Raw genomic sequence first — 21976 nt, forward strand, 5'->3', positions numbered from 1 at the left:
TGAGACTACTAACTTTATTCTTCATAGGGAACATGAGTTTGTAAGTTTGTACTGTAAAACTAAATTCTGCTCTCATGACTAGATAGTGTTTTAAGCATATTGTGATGTTGTGAAGATAATGACTCACCCAGCTTCTCTCTTTGCTCCAATTTTGTTGCTCTTTGCTTTAAAGATCTTTTCCTCCTAGATTTTTTGGAGCAATGATCTATTCCAAGAAAAAAATGAAAGCTTAAACATCAGAAAAGAAGACCTGCTTGTCCATCTCTTGTTTAGACTGGGAGTAAAAACAGCACGAGACCAACATGATATTGCAATGTTATTCCTGCTCATCACAACCCGCAGTGTACAATCTCCCAACATGCCTGTATGTATCATCATACAAGCATGTAATACAAAATATTGTCTATATTTTTAGCTCAATTTTTTCACTATACCTTCAAATGTCTGAAATCAATTTGATAAGTCAGTTTTTGATATGTATTTTTACTTGGTATATAAATTTAAGTTTATATAAAAATATGTATTGAGTGATTTATAATCAAGTTATTAATCAATATTTATTCTTCTGCACATTAAATGATTTGAATGACTTCATCAAGCTTATAAAATTTAATTAGTTATATAATTATATGTATTGTGCTCTCTTTCTCTGTTTTTGAGAGAGACTTCCAACATGTTAAAACGTATCTGTTCTTCTAGCTGACTAACACAGCTGAGGTCACAGGGGTCACTTCAATCTGTAGTCTACATGTTACTCTGCTTTTCTATATTCCAGCACTAAAGAATAATAATGAATATTGTCTATTCCTCTCACTGAGAGAAAGAACATGCTATCTGGATGTTTGGATGTTTCCTGTTTAGAGCAAGAACTCAACAAAATCCAACTTTGAAGAAGCTGTGTATCCTGTGTATTGGTGTGTGCACTATTATTCTTTGTTACAGATCAGTATTGGTGAGGTGAACACAAGTTGGAATGACCAACTTTTTATGCACCGTCATTTGGGCTGCCCGATGCCCGAGTTGACAGTTCTGATCAGGCCAGTGCTACATTGTCATGTAAGTTTATCATTTGCACGTTTTGTTTGGCAAGAAGATGCGAAAGATAACTCGCACGCCTCTGACAGAAAGCCGCTTCTGACAGAACATGAATACTGAATTGAGCTCTTTTGCGTTTTGCACTTGAAAACACAATTTCACACAAAATTGTGTCAAAATGTCCGTCTTGGTGAGTATCCTAGTAAACATGATCATGAACAGTTGAGAAAGACAACGCATGTTTACAATATCAGTACAGTATACTGGATCCGTGTATTATGGCTTAAAGTGACAGCAGCCTAATATTTCTGCTGCTGTCTATGTTTTTAATGTTAATCAAACAAAAGAGTCACAAGAGTGCAAAATCTCACTCACTGCTCTTGACTGAACTTTTGTAACTTTAATAAGGATTAATCTATATTTAATCTATACAGTGAAGACTATGCAGTGTTATTTTACATTTGATTATTCAATTTCTGTATATAATCTACCTAATCTGTATCGAACTACTGTTAGATCTACCTGAAAAAACCTAAAAGGACAGTTTATTTGATTTGCATCTGTTGTGTTTATTTGTGCTATTGTAGTTTGATTATTTGTTCTTATTTTATTACAAAGTGTTTACTTGTCTTTAATAGTGTTTGAAATTTATATTTACATTTTATGTAAATTATGTAATATATGTAATATATGTAAAAAATATTTTCATTTGCACTGTTCTTGCATTCCATGTAAAAAGTCTGACGAGTAAAATAAACTTTACAGTCTAGTTTTATCATAAATAGTGGTCAAATTTCGAAGCTGGAGTTTTTAATTTTTCTAATGATACTCAGTGTGTCCCTAACAAGTGAGAGTGTGTTTTACAGTGCAGTGAATGTTGAAAACAATAATCAGGGATCATCATCGATCTTCGTACATAAAGGGGTTAACTGCAAATTCCCCTACAATATCTTTTTAGTCAAGTCAAGTGAGCTTTATTGTCATTCTGCTATGTGGGGACATACAGTGTAACGAAATTATATAAAAGTGTATAAACAAGTATAAACACATAACTATTGAAAAAACTAATACAAACACTATAAATAATCTAACTGTATATATAATCTATTTATCTTTAAAATGAACAGAGCAAGAATGCTGTGTGTGAAGCACCTGATCCAGAGTCAGTGGATCCTCCTGTGCTGGAATAAAACACCAGTCCCGCGTCGCTGAAAACACCCATACTATCCCGGCCTCCTCCTGCGGTGCAGCCCATGTCTCCCTGACCCACCGCCTCCCACACCTGAATGAAGGAGTCATGAGTATCCATTAATCTCCTGGAGAAAACCAGCTGTTTGACTTGCATTTATGAAGAGAAATGTGTATTGTAAATGACCTTTCTCTGCGTCAGGCGGTTTTTACTCAGCAGAAAGATGGCATTATCCACAGCCACCAGGCTAACCTTTGCTCCTGGGTCACCCTTCACTTGAAATTTAAAGCTTCTGCCTGGTGAGTACGAATTGAGTTTTTCTCCCTCCACTGGTCCTAAACTGAGCTAAAACCATCACAATTAAGCAGCATGAATTACATAGATTTATCATATATGTGCACAGGGCCGGCCCGTGGCATAGGCGACAGGCAGTTGCCTAGGGGGGGGCATCGCACGAAAGTTTTTTTTTTCTCGGAAGAACGCCCTCTGGTGACCATCGTGCACTCCTACACCCATATATTAAGCAATACTGACCATTAAGAATTTTAGGACTGATCGATCATCGAACTGATTAAATTAATGTTAGAATAAAATACAATTGACATCAACGACAAAATCATAAGATTCTACAACATATCATGTAGGACTAATGTAAACACTTTCTGCATCATGATAATTATAATACATCATCATAACGCATTAATTATGTATGGCGCATGCAGTTAAAATAGATTTGCCATTTATGTGCACTTAAAGTATCATTTCTAAAAAATGAGTGAAAAAAGAAAATTATCAGGTGCACAAAGCCAGGAAGCGACACAAAGGAGGAGCAAAAAAAAGCAATATAGAGGTAAGAATCAGAAGTTAATCACTGTGATGTTTGTGCAGTATTTTGAAATAGCCTTTTTAGAACATCTTAACTGGAAACACTGACACTGTGGAATGATTTTGCTTGAGTTAACTGCTTATTTAATTTTATTTTATTTTCTTTACAATAAATGTAAGCTTCTGTAATGTTGTTGTAATTTCAGTTAAATCACTGCTTGCTTTTAATTCACCAAAAAGTGTCCCAAATGTCTTTTGAAAAAGACCATGACTAGGACTATAATCTAGCATTCATGAATTAAAATAATTTAAGTATGCCATTTTCCACTGTATGCACAAAATGGAAATAAAATGGGTATGCTAATTAGATTAACTAGACAGCTTGCTGGCTAACATCTACAAATAAATTACTATATGTACAGTGTTTCCCATACATTAACTGGACTGTGGCGGCCCGCCACATTCTAATTTGAAATTAGGCTTGTCGAGATATTTAAATAACCGTCTGATAATTGCGCTCTTTTATACTTTGCCGTATAGTGGGAGTAACAGAGGTAAAGAAATAGACTAGCACCAATTAAGTTTTCGTGCACTATATTCAAAGTCATATGAAGCCATCCCACAGATTCATGTGAGGGACAGAAGAATACGTACATCGTTAAGTTCACTCAAACTCGTCTTCCTTCCGCTGCAGCTGTCAATCATTCTCTGCTCAGCATTTAATACATTTGGATTTTATAAAATTACTGTGCAACGTTTTTTTTCAAGAATTAGGCTAGCATACTTTTTGCTGCAGAATTATATAGTCACCTGGTTTATTTATTTGTTTATTGGTCAGCTTATGATTATATATTTTTATTCATTTGTTGTTTTTCCTCTATAATGAAGTATGTTTAGTGCATTCTAGATTGTTTAACAAATCAAAGAGTGACCATTAGTTCCACAAATACAGATGTATAGATACAGGCCCCCACTAATAAATTAATTCAACAAAGGTAACCTCTTTTGCTACATATTTTTAATGGTATAAATGTATACTCTACATGTTTGGCCACTTATGAACGATCACTTAGCCTATTATATGTTGTGTACGTGACTAATGTGCCCTACCATCACCAATAAATAAATTACTATTACAGCGTAAATTTCTTCATTGATTTAGTCACTTAATTTTGCTCTCAGAATGCACCAGATTTATGCATTTAAATTTAAAATGTACAAAATTTTCCTCTGGATCCCCAATCTAAAATCTCGCCTAGGGCACCAATAGAGCCTCGGCCGGCCCCGTTTGTGCAAGTACAAATAACTTTACCACTATATGGTTATCAAGCAACACTGTTTTACTAGATACTTTACAAAATACTGTGCAAGCCGCAAGGACTATAGTGTGCAACAGTCGGTTTCCAAAAGTAAAAATGTTTCATTTACTTTTTTTCCATAGGGAAACTGATTTTTAAACTGGGGGGGGGGGGGTCAAGGGGGCAAATATTTTTTTTCTCACTATGGGCCCCAAGAGAAATATTAAGAAAATAAATTAGATTCATCTCTCATCGTCTCTAAGAGAACATGCGCCGTTAATGCAGCGTCGGATGCCAAAAGCTTTGTCAGTTTTTACTTTCAGATTCTGTAGTGAATAACTGACTGGAGTTTGAGACTTCTTCACCCGTTTGCACATTGTTTGTGTGATATCAACTGGCTCGCCTTCATGGTTTAAAATGGAAATATTTTCAATATTGCGACGTGGCATTTTTCTTTATCACCAGTTGCTCGCAAAATGATGGACACTGATTCACATATCGTCCACGTCATTTCCAGTGATAATAAAATAAAATTAATTATAAATAATAAACAACAAGCAAACTTAAACTTGTTTGCTTAAAATTTTTGCAAATAATTTGCTGATGCAGGTACCTGCAAAAAGGGTACCTGCATTTCTTGCCCCCCAACACCCGAGAGTCCTTTGACGAGAGTCAAAGGTCGCCCATGTATATACACATGTATATACACATGTATGTATAGATAGATAGATCAATAGAAAGATACTGTAGATAGATCGTCTTGTACTTTTGTCTTTGTATTTGTTTTTCAAATACTTTTTTTGCTTCAAATAAAACTTTGTAATTATGTAATGCACCTCTTGGCTGGTTGGTTTGGTTCATGACTTTTGTAAAATCTCTTTAGGTAAAAAATAAAGGGGAAAAAAATACTTCCAGAACCAGGGCTGCTAAAAAAAAAAAATAAAAAAGGTGGGCAGGCACTGTTGCACTCTATAATGAGCAGGCTATACATTCTTCATATTAGTTTTTAGATTAAAACTTACTTACTGAGCCTACACACTGGTTCTCCACATCCACAAACACTGAGTCTGCCACCACTTCTGCATGTAGTTGCCATGGCAACATATAGTACGCCACCAGCCTGAATGAAGGTAACATCTCTGTGGTAACTACTAATGGAATATTTGTGTCATTCTGCCATACATCTACCATAGAAGCTGTTATTATTTTCCCTTTGTTCAAAACCTAGAGAGAGAGGGGGAGGTTAAGAAGAAATAAGGAAAAGAGAGCACTGTTAACATAAAGACTACTGAATTGCTGTCATGTATAATGCTTCCCAAAATGTCCAACACTCACAATATATGTCAGCTGCTTCACAAGCTTTCTGTGCTCTGGTGAGGCAGTTTTGATGGTCAATTTGATGTTAAGACTGCTGCCCACTGCCACTTGATTGTCGCCCACTGAGATGTGCAGGTAGTTCTTACTGTAGCCGTCAAAACCTAAATATGGCTCCAGAGTCATCTCCTGTACAGCCTGATTTTCTGCATTCACACCAGGAAGTGCTGTTTCTACCTGCAAATGTATGGACATATTTACCAAAATAAGACACACATATAAACTCTTAAAAAAGGTCTTTATTATCCCTTTTTTATTTCATGAAAGGTTCTTTACAGTTGCATAAGGTTCTTTAGATTATTGAGATATTCTTTGATCTAAGAAGAGGTGGCTTTTGTTCACCGAAAAGTTGTTTGAAGAACCAAAAAATGTTGTGTGGCATCATCACTGTGAAACCCCCCTTTTGAAACACTTATTAAGAGTGTATACTAGTCCTGTCCCAAATGCCACTGTGGAGTCATGGACCTTAACTTAATACCTCATTTGGAATTTGAAGTTTCTGTGGTGTTCAATGTACCTTCAACATTTGATTCTCATCTTCGTCAGGCATGTTGACGGAGACCCTGATAGTGCCTCTGTGTGTTTTAATTGGTTTTTGAAGGAAGTTGAGTTTAACAGGGATATTGGGGGCTGGAGATCCATCTTGGTTACTCACTGTAACCTAAGTAAAAAATAAAATAATTCTCCTCTAATATTTCACTTAAAGAATAATGCAAACATAGATAAAGCAGTAAATGTCAGAGTACCAAACTTACCACTATGCCTAGCGGAAGGCCTGGTTTGAAATACTTGGGTGTGTCCCTGATGGAGAGCACATAGTGTGACATCACTATTTTAATGCCGGATTTCTCTGCTTCCACAAGGTCACTACCTGAGAAGAAAGTCTTAAGACATTAATAAACAACCCACAACAATAAAAAACTATGGATAGTGTCAGAGCCACGAGTGGGCTTTGGAGGGCCTGGCCGGTGTTGTGCTGAAAAAACGCACCCCTGTTGTGTAAAACACCCCCGTCTTAGGAACACGCATTTGAAGTTCGTCACCTTAAAATGCAAACTAAATGAATAACAAATGACAATAATCATTAGCTTTCTCATTATACATCTTGTTGTTCTCATTAAGTTCCAGATATAATTAGAAAGTGTCTTGGAATATTGTTTAGAACAAGTCTTCCAAATACAGAGGGCAGAGACTGCAGTGCTGTTTAAATCCACTAGATGTTCTCAGAGTTTTAATATTACTGTTACTGTTTGTCTGTTCTTCGTCTGAACTCACACACTTAATGGAACCAATGTAATGGAACAAACTACTCAATCCTATAACCTGCAAATTCTGGTTGAAAGGACGGGTACATTAAAGGGTTAGTTCACCCAAAAATGAAAATTCTGTCATTTATTACTCACCCTCATGCCGTTCCACACCCGTAAGACCTTCATTAATCTTCTGAACACAAAGATATTTTTGTTGAAATCTGATGACTCAGTGACGCCTGCATAGCCAGCAATGACACTTCCTCTCTCAAGATCCATCAATGTACTAAAAACATATTTAAATCAGTTCATGTGAGTACAGTGGTTCAATATTAATATTATAAAGCGACGAGAATATTTTTGGTGCGCCAAAAAAACAAAATAACAACTTGTATAGTGATGGCCGATTTCAAAACACTGCTTCAGGAAGCTTCGGAGCGTTATGAATCTTTTGTGTCGAATCATGATTCGGATCGCGTGTCAAACAGCCAAACTGCTGAAATCACGTGACTTTGGCGCTCCGAACTGCTGATTCATCATGCTCCGAATCTTCCTGAAGCAGTGTTTTGAAATCGGCCATCACTAAATAAGTCGTTATTTTGTTTTTTTTTGGCGCACCAAAAATATTCTCGTCGCTTTATAATATTAATATTGAACCACTGTACTCACATGAACTGTTTTTAGTATATTAATGGATCTTGAGAGAGGAAATGTCATTGCTCCCTATGTAGGCCTCACTGAGCCATCGGATTTCAACAAAAATATCTCAATTTGCGTTCCAAAGATTAACGAAGGTCTTACGGGTGTGGAACGGCATGAGGGTGAGTAATGAATGACATTATTTTCATTTTGGGTGAACTAACCCTTTAAGAATATGTTTTGCATTAGATGTAATATACTATACGTATAGTGTAGTACTTATAGTGTGCAGGTGCTTTTCACAGCAAGCTAGTCTGCTTTTCACAGCAGGGGTGTTTTTTTTGGCACAACGCTGGACCACTTCAGTCCCAGTCCCTAGTTTTCTAAATATGTAATACATAATTTTAGTCTCATATTAAGGGTAATGCCCACCTGAGCTGGTCATTACTGACGCTTTGACGTACACAGAATTTCCCAGTAGGCTGTTTGTATTTGGATAGACCCTCTTTATCTCCTCCATAGTCAAACTAACTTTTCCTCCATTCAGCTGCAAATAAACAGGTGAATCTGTAGTAAATAATACATTACTTTTTTCTTATACTCACACCTCTCACTCTTTCACTTACATCGTTCAGTTGCTTCATAGAAATGATTCTCCTTTTCTGACCATTCATGTCAATACCAAACTGCACATATGCAACACCTCGCACTTGTTCACCGTAAAGATACCTGGGAAGAAGACACATAGTTATTCTTATTTTTTTAAGTTTTGACTGTTTTTCCATTTACATGTTAAACTATTTCACCATGCTGTCTGTAGTAAAGGGCTACCTGAAGCAGTTAGGGCTCGGATCGCAGTGAACACAGTACCTGAAATCCACACTTGAGTAAAAGTATAGATATCTTACCAGAAAATGACTTTGGTAGAAGTTAAAGTCACTGTTTAGAATGTTACTTGAGTAAAAGTTTTACAGTATGTGATATTTATTGTACTTAAGTATGAAAGGTATATATATATATTTTTATATTAAACATACTTAAGTACTGAAAGTAAAAGTACAAGTAAAGGCAAAATACAAAAGGAGCCAAAAAAAAATAAAAAATCTTAAAAATTGTTCTAAACACAGTTTGAGCAGCAAGATTGTGTTTTAACTCTGTTTCTTCCATTTTATTTTCTTTGAATAAAAAAAAAAAAAAAAAAATGTTATGTGCTGTTTACTTTTATGGTAACAATATAACATGATATTTTTGAGTAGTCTTTAAGGTTTGATTCTTTGATGGAATATACCTGAATAAATCATGTAAAATCTTTTAAATGATTTAGTCTATGACACGATTAATTTAATATTTGTAGTGAAATGTGCTTTTTTATTTTAAGTTGACCCTCAAAAGTGTGATTTATGATCTGTTTATATTTGACTTTGAACTATGTTGTATTCTGCTAGCACAACACAAGAACAATCTTGTTACTGCACTGACAATAGTAAAGTTATTTCTCATTGAACAAAGCAACATGCATCATATTAGCACATGCAGTAATTCACAATCTAACCATAAGCTCTACTCTTCCGCACAATGGTAACGATCAAAACTTCAACATAACAGAAACTCTTTCAAATTACAAACATAAATGAACATTAAACATTAACAGATGTTTCCCTTCACTCAAAAACACACAAAATAACACTAAATTTCAGTATTTACTCTCCATTTCCAGCCATATGCAAAGCAAGCTGGGAACTAACAATGAGGTCTCTAAATAAAACCGCATAATTGAGCTTTAAAATAAATAGGTAGCCTTCTTTCCTTAATTTTATTAGCTTAATCGGTTCCTCAATTCAAGCCTCAAAACTGCTTAAGATTCCTTAAAAAATTAGGAAAATGTATCTCTTGGTTTGTGAAATGTTCTCAGTATTTTCTATACAACACTGAACAACAATTTTATCAATAAAACATACACACTACTTTTAATTATCACCTTAATTTTTTAAAATGAAAATTACAAGACCAATGATTCATTTTTTTTATAGTGGCAAAATGTTTACTGTAAGTTTTAAATATAAAAATATATTAATTATACATTGATCATTCATGTTAATCCATAGTGTGTTAACTAACGTAAGAGACAACTTTAAAATGGTAAAATGTATTAGTAAATGTTGAAATTACAATGAACAATACTTTTATTAACCTTAGTTGATGTTACAAATGGACTCTTATTGTAAAGTGTTACCAATTCATAAACAGTCAAGCTTAACCCTCATGTTTGATTTCTGGCGACTGCCTGTATGGTCCTAATTAGATTCAATACAATTCCCCAAAAATCACACTATGAAAAAAAAAAAACATACAATCACGTACAAATAATTAACTTTTAATATCAATACTTTTCACACATTACAAAGAATGAATATCTGAATTTATTTTCGAATCAGTGGTTCGGAGCATGTATCAAACTGCCAAAGTCAAAGTCAATGGCTCACCCCCAAGTGGTGAACCAATGAAATTTCAAAACACTTATGATGTAACGAAGCCTCGTTTACTGAAATCACGTGACTTTGGCAGTTTGATGCGCACTCTGAAGCACTGATTCGAAACAAAAGATTTGCAAAGCTTCAAAGCTTCATGAAGCAGCGTTTTGAAATCGCCCATCACTAGATATTGTTAAATAAAGTTGTTATTTTTTGTTTGTTTTTGCGCACAAAAAGTATTCTCGTCGTTTCATAACATTAAGGTTGAACCACTGTACTCACATGAACTGTTTTAAATATGTTTTTAGTAGTTTTCTATATGGGTCAAATTGATCCACGAACAGTAAGAACCTATAAACGTTCTGTATGCACATTTCACAACACATCAGCGTGTTGAAACTTCGCATGCATGTTCATGACCCTAAATGAGAAAAAGTCACAAAATTTCAAGAAAAACAATGTTGGTTAAATAGTATTTCAGATAGATTGAAAAAAGAAATGATAGCTCAAAATTAAGTGCATTTTATTTAAGTAAAATTATCTGCTAGTGGGGTAATAAAAATAATCTTAATGCAAACAGAAAACAAGATTATTCGCAGTGTCTATTTATGGTAATAGCACATGTGATTTACAGTCTTTAGGCGGGAGCCGAAAATGGTTAAAGAGTTAGTTCACCTAAAAATGAAAATTCTGTCATTAATTACTCACCCTCATGTCGTTCCACATCCGTAAGACCTTTGTTCATCTTCAGAACACAAATTAAGATATTTTTGATGAAATCTAATGGTTCAGTGAGGCCTGCATCGCCAGCAATAACACTATCTTTTTCAATGCCCAGAAAGCAACTAAAAACATATTCAAAACAGTTCATGTGTCTACAGTGGTTCTACCTTAATATTATAAAGCAACAAGAATACTTTTTGTGTGCCAAAAATAACAAAATAACAACTTTTCAACAATATGTAGTGATTGCCGATTAAAAAACACACTGCTTCATGAAGCTTAGAAACTTTACGAATCTTTTGTTTTGAATCAGTGGTTCAGAGAGCCAAAATCATGTGATTTCAGTAAACGAGGCTTCGTTACATCGTAAGTGTTTTGAAACTTCAATAGTTCACGTGACTTTGGCAGTTTGATACACGCTCCGAACCACTGATTCGAAACAAGAGATTTATAAAGCTTCGAAGCTTCATGAAGCAGTGTTTTCACTAGGCCATCACTAGATATTGCTGAAAAGTCGTTATTTGGTTATTTTCGGTGCACAAAAAGTATTCTCATCGCTTTATAATATTAAGGTTGAACAACTGTAGTCACATGAACTGTTTTATCATGTAATCGTATTGAATTGTGTTAAATGGTTTGTGATGTAAGGAAACAGTAAACCAAACTCCTCATTGAAAATACAGCTGAACGCCCATTCTGTTGTGTTACAGAGAGGAGAGGATGTCTCTGACAAGCAAGAGGTGTTAGGAGAATAAATTCTTCAGTTCGGCAAGGACAAGGGCAAGTCTTTCAGGTGGTTATTAGAGAATGATGTTGGCTATGCTTTGCACCTTTGGTTGAGGAAGAAGAACAGGCTGGGCAGTTCAACCCAGAGGGTTCTTGAGGATTCTTGAGGATAGCCTCATTTCCTTTCTTGAATACTCAAGAAGCTTTAAGGAAATTGAGGATCTTAAACAGTATCTGTCTCAAAGGCCGGATCAAGTGCAAGTTTTGACAGAGGATGACAATGCTGTTGGATTTGAAACAAGAGCACAAGACATTTTGAGGAAAATGTGGGATACCAGGGCAGACGGATATGTTTTCTTTATAATGAGGCAGAAGTGTGTTGCAGGCAGCAAATTGTACAACTTGCAGCAGTATCTTTTAAAACAGCAGCATAAACAGCTGACCAAAAACACTTCTCCAATGTCTTCACCATCAGCTTCCACTGCAAGACCACCTGTTCCTTCCAGTACTGCCTCTGATCAGCCTGGTGAGTTAATAAAATGCATGCACATTTGCTTATATTGATTCTTAAAGCCTACTGATGTGTTTGATTTATTTTATAGCAATGGAGGAGGATGAAGAACTGTAGAGGATGATGCTGAAACAACATGCGCGCACTCAAACTCTCCTTGCATCAGATATCAGCCAGAGTATGACTCGCGACAACGCTCGTGAAAAGAATGTGCTTTTGGGTCGAAATTGTCATCTCGCTGCACGGATATACTGCCAATGAAACATCCAGTTGACAAAGCGATAAGATGATAAGAAGTCCCTGCTCTTGATATACAAACATTAATGAACTTCTTTGAACTTAATGAGGAAAACAAACTATATGAAGGCAGATTCGAACCACTGATAATTAAAGCACGGCTGAACCTCTGACTCTATTAACAAAAGTTCTACCACGAGACCACTAGGGAATACGAAAACGGATTAATCTATTCTGCCACCGGCAGAAACATAAATCGGCGCCTATGACATATAAAATTGCACATACTGGAGTGAAACTATTCAAATTATAATGCTTAATTTTTCAGGATCATCTGCAGTCACAGGATCCACAGTCTTGTCTACATTAGGTTACATTCCACATCAGTTTTGGAGGCTTATTCTGTTACATACGGACTTGTCCATTTCTGATTTGAATTCTCTTATACTCCAGAATACACGGGCATGGGCTCGGGGCTAATGCTTGAGCTCTAAGGGAGCGTACTCAACACCATCCTGAATAGGAGGGAGTACTTATTCGGCTCGACCTTAGCATCATAGGTGTTGAACACAAGAGTGCTCTCTGCGCCCCTTAGAGGACCCTGAACAAGGGGAGTTAATATCAGCTAAATTAGCTTAATTTCCTAATTTATTTGAGATAAAATTCTATAGGCTATTAATAAATGTCACTTTTAAAATTATTTCATTTATAAGCGTGATGTTTATTTTTATTTGTCATGTAGCCTAGAACCGCTTCTGATCATGAAATCGAAACAGACTCACGATTTTATGAATGCACTTTTATTTATTCAGATAAAGTAACATTTCTGTATTTTTTTAGCTTTCTTTTTGTCAGTGTTAAACTCCTGCTTCCGTAATTTAAAAGAAACCCTGCTTATTTTTGTCGAGCTGCAGAGATTTTCCTCATCCTTGTTATGCACCTTTGAAGTACAGAGAAATGGGTTTGCTCGGAGGCTGCTGTGAGACACTCGTTTGAGACACACTGCAGAAAGATAGATCGATTTTAGAATATCATATTAAATGCAGGATGGCTTGTGTTGATAAATGGCATGCAATTAATTTTAAAACGTATTGTATGATGGAGGAAATTCTGTATTACTGTTACTAAAAATAAGGCTGCATCTGATTATGCTATATTAGCTACTTGACAAAATAGTGTTTTTGGCATGGTAAAGCATGGTACTCGCAAAATATCAAGAAAATTAAACGTGTTGCGCTATATAACAATTAGTTTTCTGTCTATAAATATATCAAAACAGTTGCTCCCTTGTCTATTAAAATGTGTAATATATTAAAGCGTCTTTAGTGTTTCCATGGATTCTACAAAATAAAACCGGAAACCGAGGGTAACGCGGGTATGACGCAATTGACAGGCGACTCCTCACACATTCCCGCAGCCTTGGTTAAAATTGCAATTTTCTCACGATTTACAAATAGTTGGAAACATTTGGGATATTGTAAGTACTCAAGTGAACAAAATATATAACACTGGCCTAGTGGTTTTTGGATATTTTACTGCAAAAATATTACATATTGCACCTTTAAATACACATAATGTTTACAGTTGTGTCTGTCTCTGTAAAAAAAAAAAAAAAAAAAAAAAAGAAAAAGAAAAAAAAATCTATATTTCTGATAGTTTGATGTTATTGAACTTTGAAACCAGAAAGAATAACTTATTTGCTTTGAAAGCGTTCCGGGCTGCGTCAAACCTTGAGAGGCTTGACTGCATGTTCAAGGCACTTAAGACTGTTGCAATAAGCAAAGACAGAATATTTCACTGTTCCAGTCTTTTTATGGACCATAAAAAAAATTTCCATAAAGGATAAATTAACTGCTCTGTGTCCAAACCTGCACTTCATCAAATAAACGCAGTAAAGTCCTGTCAGACGAGCTGCTCCACTTTACCGCCGCCTTCTTATATTTCCTATTAAAGCTGAAGTCCGGCATTTTTCCTCTTTGTCGCCATCTCTGTTTGAAACCTGCGATTGTAGTCATATGCGGAATTGATATTGTTACTCCTCAGCGGATGAATCTAATGTTTGCTGTCAATCACTACACTGATGTGGATACTGTACTTCAGAATCACAGATTCTACGTCTTGAAAGTATGACCAATATAAGAATTTTCACCAGAAAATGTCATCTGAAACAGCAAGTAACATTTCTGCTACTTTTGTTCTGACCAACTGAGGAAAAAAGCATTAGGCCTACAATAAAACGTGCCGCCAATGGTGATTAAATCTAATGATCGCTTAGCTCGGATCACGCCAAACTGTGCAAATTATTATTACTGTTATACTTTGTTCTCAAATTACATCAGCATTGCGTGACTGTGTATTTAGTGTGTATTAGTGTTACCTGTAGATTTCAATTTCTGTAGCCACTCTGCAGTCCGAAGCCTTTTGCTTTTGACTACAGGTGAATCTCCAGTTGTCACTGATGATTGTCATTTGGATCTTTCTGGATTACAATCCGCCATCAAAATTATAAGTTTTATTATTTCAGCTGCTGTAAGAAAAGGCTATAAATGATCCGCTACAAGCAGCATCCTCACATGATAAAACCGACTAGCCTGGACTCCATCTTTCTGTTTACAGACGTGACGTAATGACACAAAGACATACTGCTGCATGCTTGAATTTCCCACGGAAATCCACCAGGTCGCTCTTATTATAAAACATTATTACAAGCTTACCGTTGTGAATCGAGCTAAGATAAGGAGATAGTTTTGAACACTGGCTGGATATGTACTTGTTCAAAAATTGATTTTGGATCATTTTTAACCAAAAAAAGTTACGGACTGCAGCTTCAAGTATATATGTGAAAATAAGCAGTACTGGCGAATTCCAATTGTCTCATTACTCTGTACATTTTACAAATATTTGGGATGCAAAAGATTTTGCAATATATGCAAAATTCCGTATGGAAACGGCTCAAGGGCAGATTTTTATCGATATAGCAAAACTTATGCGACAATGCATTTTTTGTTTAGGAATGACGTCATCACGCACACCATTTTATTGGTAAAAGGCTAACTGGATGGGAACAGCCTCGAGACAGACCATTGCACAGATATTTGCGCATATTTGCTTTGTCAATAACAAAATATCGCAAAAACTGGATGGAAACTTGGTTTATTACTCCCTTCTTTAGCAGAGTACAAATCCTTCGGAGATGGGAATAAAAATTAGGACACAGCTCTCGTTAAGGTTTTTTTTTTTTTTTTAAAGAGGCCAAAGGGAAGCCACAAATATCCATTTCAGTAGCACTTGCATACACTAAACCTTCCAGTTTTATTCCTGTTCTGAAGGTTTTTACAGAATGGTTTGTTCATATATCATTTGCCTGATTTTACTCAACATGTTATTCCTAGAATATTGTGAAAATGTTTTTTATTCTGGCTGTGCTTGACTTTATTTAATGTCCAGGTTTTGGTTCTTGAAATGTATATAAATTAGTACATATTTAATTAGATACCTTTGCCTTGTTTGCATATTTGAACGTAACATTTCAGAATTACAGAATTACATTTATTGTGATACAAAAATGTTTGTAATTCTTATTGTATGGTGATATTCATTAAACTCCTTATTCAATTTAATTACATTTAAACAATGATATGAAATTTTAAAAATAATTTAATTCAGTCCATTTCCAGAGATTTACAACATTCAGAAGACTCATGAATGTAAACTTGGTAAACAGTTACACTGTATATGAACATTATTTACTTTCAATAATTACATTTATATAAGATATTTCTCCAAAAGGCTGGTGCCACAGGTCTACAGTATGAAGTTCATTTATAGTGGGTATTTATGTAACTGCGTAGTTTGGCCAGAGCCCCTCTCCGAGAAGCTTCCCATAAACAAATATTTTTCTGGAACATTCCAATAATATTTTAGCCAGGGCCAAAGAGCCTGCTTTGCCTACATGTCAAACAGAAGGTTAATTGTGAGAGGGCTGCATCTGGCAGTTTACTGGTGGCACGGCAGTTTTATAAAAACTGTGCTGTTTCACTTCAAAAAGTAGCTTATCAAGGTAAAGGCCCAATAATTACATTTAGAGCTGATGTCACATCCATTTTAGGGGTGCTCCGATTGATCGGTTACTGATCGCTATTGGCTGATAATCGCTTTGGGAAGTTTGATCGGAAGTCTCCATAAAGGCCGATCTCATAAACCGATCTCATGCTGATGATGCAAAAGGATGCGCGTCTACCATGAGAGGAATGGCATGACATGCAGCGGCACTATCTCGATCTCTGTCAAGCGCGGGTAAAATAATTATAATGCTGAAGGTGAGGCACAATTCATATTTCTTACAAAGTAATTTGAAAACTTTCTGTGAGATTTAATTTCACAAACAGCGTGAGTGAATCACAGCGTGCTCTCCCTCTTTCCCTCTCAAGATGTGCAAATGGCTTCACATCACAACATCGCGTCTGCACGCTGCACAGTTGACAGGAATTGTCACTCGTACAATCGAGGCAGTGTTGCATCACTAAAGTTTATAAAATTGGATTTGATTTTGATTCAGAAGCTTGAGATTTGATTTCAGTTTGATTACCTTCGATTCAAGAATGATTAATTTAGGGCCTATAAAGGTATACAGTACATGGCAAATTTCCTCAAAGAAAAAAAATCTCTCTCAACTAATGCTGTAAACTATACAGGGAACCACAGCTGGTACATCATTATAATATTAAAGGTTAAAATTAATTGATTTGTAAGCTACTTACAAAGTTTTTATAATAACTTTATAATACATTTTAATGACATAATTATGTTTTTACTCGTTTTTTTACTCTGCCTAAACATTTAAATGGTGGCCGTCATAAAACGGTTTTATACATTCAGTATTGAAGCACATGTTAATTACAATGAATATGCAATGGCCTATAATCATAGTGGATATATCAAAATGCTCCTCTATGTTCGTTTTTGTAGCTGACTAATGAGTTTTGACATTGAACGGCTTTTCTGAGGTAAATGTGACATTTTTAAAAGCTATTTTATTGGCGCTTTTCCACAGTTGAAACAATGTTTGATCGATTAACGTTACATATGACATGATACGGATTTCGGAAAGTTGTACTGGATCTTTCAACTTCCCTTCGGTATTCATTCATCCTACATCCATTCATGATTATTTTGGGTTGTAAAGCAGAAGAGATGATCGGTTCACGTGCGCTCTGCGTGTTTGAACTGAAGCACTACAGCGATGTGTCAGTCACACCACAGAGCGTCAAAAAAGATCACAACAGGACAGCTCGAGAGACATTTATGGTCTCACTCCAGTCTATGGGAAAGTAGCCCATTTTTGTGAGGTTTATTGTGCCTGCAAACTCACCCTGACACCCCCCACCCCCGAAAAAAACCTCTTCGGATCTACACGATTCACATAAATGACATATTTTGATTCAAAACAGCAAATTTCGCCGAAAAGCGACTAGTTTGCAGGTATGTCTACATGATAAAAAGAAGGACTTCAAAAAGATTGGTATCGGTGATCGTATCGGCAGGTGTTTGGCTCCAAAAATCCTGATCGGAGCACCCTTAAACCATTTTAATATGTTTGTCATTTCAGTGAGTGTTGAGTAACAGTAAAAGCGGTTGTAATTGACACGCACCTGGCTCTGACTTCTACTTCCAACTTTTTCTCAAGTAGGCTGAAGTAGGGTTTCTTTGGCGTTAAAGTGACGTTGAATGCCGGGAGAACTTGGGGACAAGGAGAAATAGGGTTATTCTAAGCATGCATGGCAGCAGGAAAATGTCACCATGAAGAATGTAAAGAACTTACCATATTTCTTTACATGAAACTCCGCACTGAATGTGTTTTCTTCAACATCATCAAACTTCGCAACAACTTTCCATTTTCCCTGTCTAGGAATTAAAAACAAAATATTAATACCATAATTGGTGTAGAGTAGCTAAATTGCCAAACGAGATATTTTTAGTACTGCCCTAAATTAGCTATTTCACACATAAAAAATTTACATATAGTCCACAAGACAAATATCTGAAATATGTATATAAATAACCTTGTTCATAGGTTTACATGTGCTCGATTCTTAATACTGTGTTGTTACTTCAATTATTATTATTGTGATAGCTGTGCATGAGTCGAATATAACTTCACAGCACTTGGGTAAATTTGGTTTTATATTCGCACATTCGGACTTCCGCATAGGCTACAATAACTTTGTACACTACATTGGACGTTCAGTGGACGTTTGCAAGTAAGTATGCCATTAAAATAATACTTGCCCATTTTGATCGATTGTGAAAAATGTTGTAGGTTTACAATCGTTGGTTGTAAATATCATGTCGCTGTTTAGAATTTGCAAACATTAACTTTATTGCACATTATTAGAACGTTCTTAAACGCGGAAGTCCGAATGTGCGAATATAAAACCAACTTTACCCAAGTATTCACAGCATCATAATAATAAAGAGAATTCAAAATTTTGAATTTGCAATGCAGCCAATTTCATGGATGGCAAAAACGTACTATAAAATTAAGTAACCCTTTATTTTGATGGTCCCGTTTAGAAATTCTGTTGAATATAAGTAACTTTGTGTAACCGGCTTAGTTCTGGCTACTGTCCGATCTGCGTTGTGTAACAGAAGACATGAAACGACTGGAACTGCTGCTGATGGAGTTTATATTCTGGGGCCTCTAGATGGCGCTGGATGGATTAAAGAGAATACAGCATAAGAAATCTACTGTCTGCGATTTTTCACCTGTCCTCAGTGCGCTCAACGCAATGATAACATATCAAAATGCATAAAACACATTACAAATGACATTAAGTGCAAAATTAATCATTACAAACATACAAAATAATCTCCTGCAGCTAGTTTTAAATCAACCATGAATTGGAAAACAAATTGATACAAAATGGATACATTGAAAAATAGAACAAATATAAAGCATACCTGGAGGGATTAAAGAGAGTACAGTATAAGAAAACGTTTCGTCTGTGATTTTATCACCTGCACAAATTATTTAATTCGTTAAAATCACCACGTTCTGTTGGCGCGCGCGCACACATACTCAAACCGCTGTACTCGGTAATAAAACTATTAAATCCAATCCATCCATTCATAAAACACTTTCTAATACATTTATAACACTGTGAACAATAATATTACTGCATATTATTGACTTAATCAAACTTTTAGAACTTTTACAAGCCTTTAGCGCCGCCAACTGCTTACCTCTCCTCAGCGCGCTCAACGCGGTCTGAGGACGCAACGCAATAGAAATATAAAACTTTTTCCAAAAATAAGATACAAAACAAAATAATAAGGTTTTCGTGGACAAATTAATACTAAGTAAATAAATAAAAATTGAAAGAAAGGATGATTAGTGAAATGCATTAATATTGCGATTATATACTCATTAAAGGGTTAGCTCACCCAAAAATTAAAATACTGTCATTTATTATTCACCCTCATGCCGTTCCACACTCGTAAGACCTTCATTAATCTTCGGAACGCAAATTGAGATATTTTTGTTGAAATCCGATGGCTCAGTGAGGCCTCCATAGCCAGCAATGACATTTCCTCTCTCAAGATCCATTAATGTACTAAAAACATATTTAAATCAGTTCATGTGAGTACAGTGGTTCAATATTAATATTATAAAGCGACGAGAATATTTTTGGTGCACCAAAAAAACAAAATAACAACTCATATAGTGATGGCCGATTTCAAAACACTGCTTCAGGAAGCTTCGGAGCGTCTTTTGTGTCGAATCATGATTCGGACAAACCACCAAACTGCTGAAATCACGTGAATTTGGTGCTTCGAACCGCTGATTTGACACAAAAGATTCATAACACTCCGAAGCTTCCTGAAGCAGTGTTTTGAAATCGGCCATCACTATATGAGTTGTTATTTTGTTTTTTTGGTGCACCAAAAATATTCTCGTCGCTTTATAATATTAATATTGAACCACTGTACTCACATGAACTGATTTAAATATGTTTTTAGTACCTTTATGGATCTTGAGAGAGGAAATGTCATTGCTCCCTATGCAGGCCTCACGGAGCCATCGGATTTCAACAAAAATATCTTAATTTATGTTCTGAAGATTAACAAAGGTCTTAGGGGTGTGGAACGACATGAGGGTGAGTAATAAATGAACATTATTTTTATTTTTGGGTGAACTAACCCTTTAACATCCGTCACATTTGCAATTGACCCTTCGCTAAGCCCCGCCCTCCTTAGTTACTGTTGCTACACCTGTCAAGCTTTTTGCGCCTGGCAAGTCTATTACATATATGTATGCACCAGTGTTAGACATTCCCAAGGAGATAATTAGTAATTTTTGGCGAATAGGTGAAATATCTGTAAGAGCAAGACAAAAGGGACTGCAGTATGCATTCGAGGGATATATCCACGACATAATATGCAACCGATTAGAAAATAATTTAATCAAAATTGAAGCTAAAGCCTATAGGTCCCAGCGCAAGCAGCAGCTGGGAGAGCCGCGATCGGATTGGGGTACTCAGGGGTAGGTCGTCCATTAACAAAATGCTAAAATATTTTTTAAAGTATGTCAGTCAGCCTCCATCTTGCCTTTAATCATCTTATTTTACATTCAAATATATGCATTATGAACAAAGAACCGTAATTATTTTTCAAATAGATTAATTAATTAATTTCAATTAAATATGCTGATAACGGTATATTACTGTCTTAATTTTTTTCCATTATTTCTCTTGTGGCCGTACATATAGGCTAGTGCAGTGGTTCCCAACCATATTCCTGGAGGCCCACCAACACTGCACATTTTGCATGTCTCCTCAATCAAACACACCTGATCAGCTCATTAGTAGTTACTCAAAAATCTAAAATGGGTGTGTCAGACAAAGGAGACATGCAAAATGTATAGTGTTGGTGGGCCTCCAGGAATATGGTTGGGAACCACTGGGCTAGTGAAACAAATTAGCATTTCGTGTTAAACAGGTTGTTTTTTTTAAAGTCGGTTCTTGAAGTAGCTGCTCTTAATTTTCATTAATAACTGCAGTGTTAGGAAATATTATAGCCTACACTCTTAATAATTTTAATTATAGGCCTATAATTCATTGTATAATAGACCTAAAAAATGTTTAAAACATTTTCAAAGATAGCTAATAGCCTAACCTAATTGTAATAATAATAGACTAGAAGAATGTAAAAGGCCTACATTAATTGGAAATACCAAATCCGCTTAATATTGCCAAGATTTGATGCTTTTGACAATATCTCTGGCTATCGTCGATACATGATCATCGTCTGTTGACGCAACCCGGATTACCGCAAGTGTGATTGATATGACGTCACACACGCAGAGACTGTGCGCAAAAGTTTTAATCGGAATGTATATAAAACACATATAAACGGATATTTGAATCAGATTACAATGTTTAGAGTACATGTAAACAGATCTGCAATCGGATTCAATTCATTCAGATTGACGAAAATTGGTGCATGTAAACATAGCCACTGACTGTTTACAGTTTAACGGAAGTTACACCCATAATTCGCGCAAAGCGTCATGGGGTGCAGGAATAAGGTGGATAGAGTACCTTAGGGATGACGTGTTTTTGTAGGCAAAACCCGGAAGCAAGTTAGCATTTCAGGACTTCCCGTTCCATCGCCCTAAAGTCTATGGGTTTTTTGAAAGG

The 21976-nt window shown here is 35.8% G+C and overlaps 2 protein-coding genes across 11 annotated transcripts in view; one reads left to right on the plus strand and one right to left on the minus strand.

The window, feature by feature from the left end:
- Window positions 1–21976, plus strand: part of LOC127508098 (uncharacterized) — a 320544-nt gene that overhangs the window by 116540 nt on the left and 182028 nt on the right. The gene's annotated exons all lie outside the window — the stretch shown is intronic.
- The window catches only part of LOC127508108 (complement C3), a 55336-nt gene that overhangs the window by 23218 nt on the left and 10142 nt on the right, over window positions 1–21976 (minus strand). For 3 of the 5 annotated variants that reach the window (XM_051885753.1, XM_051885752.1, XM_051885754.1), the window contains 11 exons: window positions 18100–18182; window positions 17930–18017; window positions 8237–8339; window positions 8043–8157; window positions 6477–6592; window positions 6239–6382; window positions 5683–5898; window positions 5374–5571; window positions 2411–2569; window positions 2188–2317; window positions 128–205 (listed from right to left, as the gene is read on the minus strand). In XM_051885753.1, the coding sequence (XP_051741713.1) occupies window positions 128–205; window positions 2188–2317; window positions 2411–2569; window positions 5374–5571; window positions 5683–5898; window positions 6239–6382; window positions 6477–6592; window positions 8043–8157; window positions 8237–8339; window positions 17930–18017; window positions 18100–18182 (1430 nt within the window). Of the gene's footprint in view, window positions 1–127; window positions 206–2187; window positions 2318–2410; window positions 2570–5369; window positions 5572–5682; window positions 5899–6238; window positions 6383–6476; window positions 6593–8042; window positions 8158–8236; window positions 8340–17929; window positions 18018–18099; window positions 18183–21976 lie in introns of those variants that run through there. The other 2 variants (XM_051885756.1, XM_051885755.1) reach the window with 2 other exon arrangements.

Source organism: Ctenopharyngodon idella, chromosome 3 (assembly GCF_019924925.1).
Source record: "Ctenopharyngodon idella isolate HZGC_01 chromosome 3, HZGC01, whole genome shotgun sequence".
Classification (NCBI taxonomy): Eukaryota; Metazoa; Chordata; class Actinopteri; order Cypriniformes; family Xenocyprididae; genus Ctenopharyngodon; species Ctenopharyngodon idella.